The sequence below is a fragment of the Triticum aestivum genome, chromosome 7A (assembly GCF_018294505.1).
Source record: "Triticum aestivum cultivar Chinese Spring chromosome 7A, IWGSC CS RefSeq v2.1, whole genome shotgun sequence".
In the NCBI taxonomy this organism is placed as follows: domain Eukaryota; kingdom Viridiplantae; phylum Streptophyta; class Magnoliopsida; order Poales; family Poaceae; genus Triticum; species Triticum aestivum.
In genome coordinates, this window is record NC_057812.1 from 645,767,773 (window position 1) to 645,776,789 (window position 9,017).

Consider the following 9,017-nt stretch of genomic DNA (forward strand, 5'->3'; position numbering starts at 1 on the left):
AAAAATGCCATTACAAAAACCAAAGGTTGAAATATGCCACTGTAACTTTCCCATGCCTCTACATATGCCAACTCATGAAAGTTGCAATGACGTTTTTCCAACTCATCGAAGTTGCTGCCCCATGCTTTATTTTATTTTTTGACGGGAGAAGGCAGGAGTTCTGCCAATGCATTATAGAAAGGAAAGACTTACAGAGTTACATAGAAGGTGAGCCGAAGTTCTTATTAGGGGTGAGGTTCAGAGAATGATCAAACTTAATTTCCTTTCGAGCAAAGAATACCGGGACCAACTACACGAGCCGCCTTAAAAAAGAAAAGAAAAACTAGCATGCATGGCGAGTCAATTATACGCTCCGGTACACACGAGGCAGCAGCATAAATTGGAGCGTGACAGCGCCACCCCTCTTTAACCTTGTCCTGTCTTTTGCACGGAGGAGAGCAGCTAGCTAGCTATGTGACCAGCCGATCGAGATCACTGTGCGCACACCCGCGACGAAAGCGACGAGCCAAAAGCTTTGCTCCCGACACGACATCTACTCGGCACACCGCCGGCAGCCCCACCCCCACGCGACAGCGACGGCCGCCGCGCCGCGCACCTTTCTTTGGTCGCCGCGCGCTGGCGATCGGCCTGAGCTTGACCCGTGAACAGTGCGCGCAGCACCGGCGAGGCGAGCCACCCCATCCGGTCCGTGGAGGATACTCGCTACGGATATACAGTAGGCGGCGTACTATCTGCGTACGTAGCCCGGGAATGGCGCACTTTGCATGTACGAAGAGGAGCACGGCGCCGGCGACCATGTGATCCGAACTGGGCGTTCCAACAGTGCTGCAGCCGGCCGGGACGTCAGAAAAACCTGCTGTCCCTTACTGTGGCGCACACCCGGTACCGGTACCGGTACGTACCTCTCCTTGGGGCAAAATTTCGTGTTTTAACTTTTTCTAAACCTATTCGAGATTTGACCTTAATTTGAAAAAAATTCGAGATCTGACCCTTTTGCTACCGACAGAGTTCATTGCGGTAGGGTCTAACAGGCTACCGCCAGAGACTTTGGCGGTAGGAAACATCGCTAACGCCAACCTGGCTGGCGGTAGCCTGCACAACCTGGCTGGCTGGTAGGCACGAGAACGCACTATGTTTAATATTTAGGAGGTTTTTGATGGTAGAGCATGCAACCCTACCGTCAAGGTCCCTGGCGGTAGCAAAAAGGCTAGATCTTGAATTTTTTTTAAACTGAGGTCAAATCTCGAATAAATTTCAGAAAAGGGTCCAAACACGAAATTTAGCCTCTTCTTGATAGCGCTACCTTTTCGATAAGAAATGCGACTCGCCGTACACCCGACGTGCCAAGCCGGCACTAGCCAAAGAAGACACGGGAGCGCTCACACGCACGCACCCGCCCGCCCGTACTCCGTAGCCAGGATATGTCCGAGCGAGCAAGCAGCTAGCTACCGGGTCGAGGCAGCAAGCAACCGGCCGGAGATGGTACACGTACTAAGCGGTAGGCGCGCGCCCGGCCAGCGCGTACAGACATGAAATGCCATTATGTACAAACGAAAAAAAAAGCTATGCGTTCACTCATATTTTTAGCTTCATGGCCATATACGGGGTAGGGGGCGAGGATGCGTCAAGTGGTTGGGAAGCAGCGGGAGGAAGGGAGTGTCTGGATGGATGACGGTAATTTAAAAGTGCTCATCGACGGTCAGACAGGTAGTACCGGTATCCCTCGTCCTTGGATGGATGTCTGATCGACGCGGCAAGGGTAGAAAAGAGTTGCAGGTTATGTGCCAGACGACAAAATAGCAAAGAAGAGAGGGACGGCCGAGGCGGCGACACGAGAGGGATGAAAAGAGAGGCGGTTCACACCTCACACCCTAGCTGGTTTCAAGGTAAAAACCGACATTCCACAGCAGCCAAAGAACAAGATATGACAACGCCGGTCAGCGACTCCCCGAGCCTTGGCCTACACACATGTCCCGTCAGGAAAGCGCCGTCGCAACGGAAAGCGGCCGAGGATGGCAGCAGCACAGCAGCGGCAGCAAACGTCGCGCTCCATCCACCACAGGCGCCTTTGTTGGCTTGCCCCGCTTTGCCATCCCTCCAGTCCAGATCGCCACCACACGGACAGACACGGACGCGGACACCACGCGCTCGCTCCACACCCGTTCACATCACGCCGTGGAAGGAACCGGAGAGCTGGCCGGCACCCATCCCAGCCATGTCCACGTCTCCCACCGCCACCAGTCACCACCACCTCGCCGTGGATCCAGCGCACCATATGGAACAACAGCATATATGTCTCTCTTCTGCTTTGTGCTTGGGTCCGACACCGACGGACCACACGCATGTTTTCACAGAACAAAAGAAGATTCAGAGACCCATTCTTCCCAGGAATTGCAGCAAGGAGCCGCCATGGATTCCGGGCCAGAGTTACTGCTAACATCATCACAATGGGTGGTACTAGCCAACACAACGGAAAAAAAAGAAGAAGAAAATTGTTCACGGATCACCACACAAACAATCACCAGTCCCATTCTGGGAGCTCTCTAATAACCGGAGAAAAACTGAAGCTGCCTGCACCGGCGGTGCTTCTTGACTTGCATCCATCCAGGCCGCGGAATTTGCCGCCCCGTACACGCTATCTACGCTCTCTGAGAACCGCCACCGTGCTGCGCCGCGCCGCCATCGACCCGGCTGTACGTACAAGTGGCGAGAGAGCTTCCTTCCTTCCTCATCCCCCCTTAGCTCGCTACGCTGCTGTCGCCGCTCGTGTCCGTAAGTATCGTCAGCCTACGCGCCGTCTTCGTGAAGTCGCTGCAAAATTCACAGCAAAGTTTGCTAAATAGGTCAGTATCTCGTCCGAATAAGAAATGGAGAAAGACATAAAAAATGCTTTTGCAGCAGAAGATGATGTTTCTTTCAACAGTAAGGAAACATTAGTGGTCATCGGAGAGAACTCATAAATTGGTTAGTATCTAGTCTGAACAAGAAATGGAGAAAGAGAGATTTTTTTTTTTTTTTGCAGCAGATGATGATGTTTCCTTCAACAGTAAGGAAACATTAGTGATCATCGGTGGGAACTCGTAAAGTCAAAGTACCATAAGGAGCAGGATGCTTCCAAGGCAACAACACCTAGAGTTTCGGTGTGTGAAGATACGTCGATTTGGATGTACTAGAAGAAAATCCGCTACTACCGATACAAATGTGGCCATTTCCGAGGTCTTGCAATAGATGCAGGGTTTAAATTGGTGATGTTGAGGTCAACAGATGTGCGATGTTAGGTGGAATAAACACGCAAACTGGAGGTTTCTAACCAACAATGCTAATGGAATATTAGGAAACTGCCACTTACTTTTGAAGAGTGGATGTGACCAAATACCTAACTGATTCTAAAATGACTACCAAGCATTTTAAAAAGACGAAATGAAACGAGTAACCTAATGCCTGAACAGAAACATAGTACATTTTAATCTGAAATCATACAAACCTGAAAGGTTCATCTCCAGTGTGTTTGAGCGCCCCGGCTGCATCACGGTAGAAAACATGGCTCATCAGCTCGGCTTTTTCCATGCCGAACATGTCAGAAAGCCGGCGATATAACTCTTCATAAGAACCAACAGCGGTGAGATCAAGCGTGCGCCCGACGTCCTCTGATTGCATGAATATCTTGCAGTGCCCGATATCCAGCCCGAGATCGAGTACCTTGTTGTCCTGGCACAATGGAACTCCTCCGCAGGACAAGTTCTTCGTAGTGCCGTTCTGGTTGCTTTGCGGGCTTGGAAGATCAGAGTTATTCGCCGACTTCTCGGCGCTCATTTCAGAGGAGCTCTTCCTAGCAGCAGATGGAGAGAAACCCCCAGAGTTACCTAAAGTGATCTGCTGCTCAGTGAGTATGGGTTTCCCAAAGAGCATCAGCTGGGGTGAAGCCTTCTTGACATCTGACTTGTTGTTGTTGTTGTTCTGGTGACTGCCAATGGTGAGCATGCACGAGATGTCGTCTCGCGCAGCCGGGTGACCAATGATGAGCCCAGCGGCGATCCTCGGCGGCTGCCCGCCGTGATCGACCTGGTGAAGCCCGTGCGGTGACAGACTCGACTGCAGTTTGTTAAGGTGGAGATCTGATAAAGGTATACCAAATTGAGCATGCCTGGCTCCCTGTATGCCTGCAGGAGTGCCGTCCGGGAAATAGCACATCGGACCGACGCCGCCGCGGCGTCCGAGTGGGTTTCCGTGGAACATCGGGGCTGGAAACTGGCCGTCGGCCGGGAGGTCGGGGTAGAACGGAACGCAGAGCTTCTTCCGGGGCGGCGAGAACGGAGCGAGGTGAATGGCCGGCATGTTTGAGACCAGCTCAACCAGCCATGGGCTCACCCTCTTCACATTCTGCAGCAGGTCCGGTTCATCCCAGGTCACCTGCAGCACAAGGCCATAGTACCAAAGACAAGAAAGAATTCTTCAGCATTTTGACAGTCAAATGCAATCAATTCAATTACTCCCAGTCAATCCCAGTCAATAGATGGAATGCAATCTTGTGGTGCTGTCCTTGAGAGGGTGGATTTGTACACAATTTAATACAACTAGAGATGAGATGAGTGATGGAGGAGTGGAGATGTGGTACCTGAAGAAGTCTCCAAGGTGAATTGGGCCATCGAATGGGGTCGGCCACCTGCACGGCCGACACAGTCCCCATGAACCAGCTGATCCTGGACGAGTCCTCCGTCTCGAAGGCCATCTTGAACCTCATGCCGGGGCACCACTGGGTGCGCATCGCCGCCCTGACCGCGGCCGCCCTCACGCAGAACTCCGGCGTGCTCGCCCTCGGGTAGTAGAGCACGTCGAACGGCTGCCCGCTGGCGGCGAGATTGGCCGCCTCGGCGACCTCCTCCGGCCGCACCCTGACCCTGGCCTTCCCCCTCGCCCCCATCATCTTGTTGCCGCCGCCGTCCTCCTCCCCCCTGAGGAACATGGAGAACCCTCCGTAATTGCCGCCCGCCGCCGGCGAGGGCGGGGGCAGCAGCTCCGGGCCGCCGATGCGCCCCTTCTTGGCGCGGCGGATGCCGACGCAGAGATCCCCGTTCTCGGTCCTCATGAAGACGATGGAGTCCCCGGCGACGAGCTTCTTCTGGTTGACGAAGGAGCTCCACCCCGTGGTGAGCAGGTGGCGGCGCGGCGTGCCGCGGTAGATGTGGCGGAACTTCCAGACGACGCCGTGCACGTCCTTGGCGAGCACGGTCTGGACGGGCGGGTCGGCGGAGTAGTCGAGCCGCGGGAAGATGGTCTCGGCGCAGTAGCGCGGCACGGAGAAGCCGCCGCCGTTGTTGGCGTCGGACTGCGTGAGCGTCTTGGCGAAGGAGGCGGGCTTGTCCTCCTGGGCCGCGGCGGCGGCGGCAATGGCGTCGTCGGCGTCGGCGGCGTCCTGGGACCGGGCGGGGACGAGGCGGATCTTGGCGAAGACCTCGTCGGTGTCCGGATCGGCCATGAAGCGGACGGCGGCGACGCGGCAGAGGACGAGCGCCTGCAGCCGGGCACCGGGCGGGAAGTCGACGGCGCCGGCCTGGCCCTGCGCATGCTCCGCGTGGCCCTGCGGGAAGTAGTAGACCCTGGAGCCGGGCGGCGGCATCTGCACCATGCCGCCGGCGCAGGCGTGCCAGAGCTGCGGGTCGAGGCAGCGCGGGCCGTCCCCCCTCTCCCGCTCCCCCGCCGCCGAGTCCACGAACGTAATCATCCCCTCCTCCTCCTCCTCCTCCTCCTCTCACCGCACCGCCCGGCACAGCAGCAGCGCAAAGCGAACAATCCCAGCAGAATCAGGCAGCCCCCCCGCCTTTAACCCCCACCGCCAGAAGCTTTCCCGCCGCCGCCAGCACCGCCACCATCAGAGCAGAGGCAGCTCGCTGAGAAAGGCTGGGCGAAAGGCACACGAGAAAGAAAGAGGGAATTTTGGGGTCAGAGAGAGACGGGCGCTGCCGCAGAGGAAAAGGAAGGAAAGCGAGCCCCGACCGACAGCGCCGCGATTCATCCATCCATCCGTCCGTCCGTCGACCAGTCGCTCACCTCTGAAAGCGGCGCAGGCGCGGCAGCAGATCCCTCCAAGCCGAGGACGAAGCGGTCCGTCTGTGCGCGCTCGGCTGCCTCCTCTCCAGTCTCCCTCAGGTGCAGCAGGGCAGCAGGGCAGATTCCTCCAGACTGCAGCTGACACGCGGGCTAAATAGGGTAGGGGCGGAGGGCTAAAGGGGAGCGGATTAGGCGAGTGGTACTACCCTATACTTTGTGATGAGCGGCTTAATGAATGAATATGAATAAACTACTATTGCTTTTCGGATCGGATCAGTTGAGTTGAGTTCCCAGCACAAAAAGGTGCTCTACTAACACTAGTCCACTGCCTGCCTCGCCAGCTGATCCGGCTATTTTTGCCCACGGGATTAGCGGCGGGCCTAGCTAATCATCACATCATTAGTGGTGGTGGTGGTGGTGGTGGGAGTAGAGGGGAGGAGTATCCATCACTCCATCACGCACTGCCTGTTATTTCATCGGGAAAGCATGGAAATCAAGATACTCTCATCTCATGGCACCAACTATAGGAGTGCTGATAATAATGCAACGGCCGGGCGGGTAACGGCAGCCGTTTTTTGTGAGGAAAAATAAAATAAAGGGGTAACGGCAGCCGGTGGGCGGGGTTGGGGTTGGGATCGGGTCGGATGGGATCGGGAGATTGTTTTGTCGGGGCGGGCGATTCGCTCTCGCTCGTTGGTTGGTTGGTTGGTTCAAGCGGGAGCGGGCGAGGCGGCCGGGGACGGTGGCGCGGTGCGACGCGTTCATCAGTCCTCCGCGCGGCCCTGTCGGCATGTGACGCTCGCTTGTTCGCTTCTGCCTGCCTCGCTGCTCATGCCGCACAACACTTCTTCCTTCGGTGCCATGCTTTTTGCATCTCATACTTGCTGTTGGCACGCAAAAATTTCAACGAAAATCCCGCAATTTCCTTGCTTGAGCTTCCAACTAGACGCAAAACAAATTCAGGCCATTGGACAGAATCAATTCCACAATCGAGACGAAATGATTTCGGGACAAACTTCATAGCTCCAGGCACTTTCGGCATCGTTGTCAGGAGGATTGGACGCGCTTTGCTGCGCTGTCGATGTTGTTGGATTTTCATTTATTTATTTATTTATTTATTTATTTATTATTACTCCATCTGTTTCAAAATATAACGTGTGTTAGTTTTTCGAAAAACCAAACCTCTTTAGGCTTGGCCAAAATTGTAGAGAAATGTATAAATGTTCATAATATCGAATCGGTGTCATTAGATTCATCGTGAAATGAATTTTATGTTTTATTTATCTAGTATTGTGAGTGTCCATAATTTTCGCTCCGACTTTGGTCAGAGTTGAAGAGATTTGCCTTTCAAACATCAAATGCACCTTTTATATTTTGGAACTGAGGGAGCATTTGGTTTGTCGAGTGGGGAAGATGATGGAGCGTGTTTTCTTTTTTTATAATACAATGTTTTGGTGGGTCTTTTTTGGTGTGATTCTGTGTTATATGCTAATCAATCCATACTTATGTGGGAAAATTTTCCGCGCCTGTGTGTTGTCTAAGTGGTGAGAGGGTGCGCTGAATTGATATATTTTTATCGACCATTTGCTGCCAATTGACTTAAAAAATCATGGACTTGGTCAAAATCGTATCCAAAATTGAATACCTCAATGGAATGGAAAAGCTCCAAAATTAAGGAGCATAGTGAGTTTAGAAAATTGAAGGAGGGAAGTCTTTGAGAATTTCTTGACTCTGTCAAAATCGTAAACCAAATTCAAAATTGAATACATCAATAGAATGGAAAAGCTGCAAAATTAAGGAGCATAGTGAATTAAAATAATTGAATGAGACATCTCCTTGAAAAATTGTTGACCCAGTTCTAAATTGGAGATCTCAATTGATTGCGAGACCTTAAAACTTAGCGAGCATAGCGTATTTAGAGATTCCAAAACATTAAGCAAACACAGCCAAATCCGAGGATTCATGGACTTCTCGGTAACTCTTTAAACTCCATCTTACTCTCTCCGTTCCTAAATAATTGTCTTTCTAGCCATCTCAAATGGACTACAACATATGGATGTATGTAGACATGTTTTAAAGTGTAGGTTCACTCATTTTGCTCCGTATGTAGTCACTTGTTGAAATCTCTAAAAAGACAATTATTTAGGAACGGAGGGAGTACATAACACTGCGGAACCTATTTTGAGCATACGCAACCACTTTTCAACATCAATTGGGTTGGTACTAATAGGTTAATCCTGCTCGTTGGCAACTCGGCATAACATTTTGCTAAGACACTACAGGTCTTCCAACCATACACCTTTGCCATTCGCATGGACACGACACTGAATCATTTTTCTGGTGTCCTTTTATTAAACACCATATTAATTGTACGAACTTTGATGATTAGTTTTGGCAGGGCTGTGACTTTGTTCGACAGGCTAATGTTGTTGCTTACGTGATTACTAGGTTTAGCTTTAGAGAGAGCATAGGAGCGGTATGGAAAGATCGACCATCTTCATTCTTGATTCCTATCCTTGTATTGGGCAAGATTATTATTTGATAAAGTCACCGAAGTTAAGAAAAAATAATAATAATCCATACATGTATGTATGACCACGTAGAAAAAACATATATAATTGAGCACAAGTAAAATCAATCAATTAAAGACCTTCCGTGTGAGGGACACATTGCTTGTACTTGATCCTTTCCAAGTTTTGGCAGCCTAATGCCCTAATGTTGTCAAAAGCTTGTTCAACCACTAGACAAGGTAATGGTATTCCATTAAGATGCAATCTCCCGTTGCACATTATAAATTTGAGTTGATTTGATCGAAGCACAGCGGACCAGTCAAATCGGACAAGTTCTACCTTGAAGAAATTAAACAAGGGTGTTCAAACAAAACAACAAGGATCCTCGCAACGACAAGAAAATTAAGCAAGGAAAATGCAAGGCGTAAATTAGTTCCTTCAGTCAATTAATTTCCACTT

The 9,017-nt window shown here is 51.6% G+C and overlaps 1 protein-coding gene across 3 annotated transcripts; it reads right to left on the reverse strand.

Annotated features, from left to right (window-relative positions):
• Positions 1 to 2,381: 2,381 nt before the first annotated feature.
• On the reverse strand, positions 2,382 to 6,478 carry LOC123148922 (auxin response factor 18). 3 transcript variants are annotated; one of them, XM_044568444.1, is made up of 4 exons: positions 6,049 to 6,478; positions 4,616 to 5,898; positions 3,485 to 4,410; positions 2,382 to 2,811 (listed from the first exon to the last, which is right to left on the reverse strand). In XM_044568444.1, exons 2-4 carry the CDS (start codon positions 5,720 to 5,722, stop codon positions 2,739 to 2,741), a joined length of 2,106 nt encoding a protein of 701 aa, XP_044424379.1. In that variant the 5' UTR covers positions 5,723 to 5,898; positions 6,049 to 6,478; the 3' UTR covers positions 2,382 to 2,738. The 3 variants fall into 3 exon arrangements, with proteins under 3 accessions (XP_044424379.1, XP_044424381.1, XP_044424378.1); XM_044568446.1 differs by having other exon boundaries at positions 5,995 to 6,478; XM_044568443.1 differs by having other exon boundaries at positions 4,616 to 6,478.
• Between the last annotated feature and the right edge of the window lie 2,539 nt (positions 6,479 to 9,017).

Excerpts from the sequence above, each read along its gene's own strand:
- LOC123148922 (XM_044568444.1), bottom strand. The coding sequence starts at position 5,722 with ATGATTACGTTCGTGGACTCGGCGGCGGGGGAGCGGGAGAGGGGGGAC. Across the intron at positions 4,411-4,615 it reads CACCTTGGAGACTTCTTCAG|GTGACCTGGGATGAACCGGA; the intron begins GTACCACATCTC and ends CTTGTGCTGCAG. Across the intron at positions 2,812-3,484 it reads ACTGGAGATGAACCTTTCAG|CGACTTCACGAAGACGGCGC; the intron begins GTTTGTATGATT and ends TGAATTTTGCAG.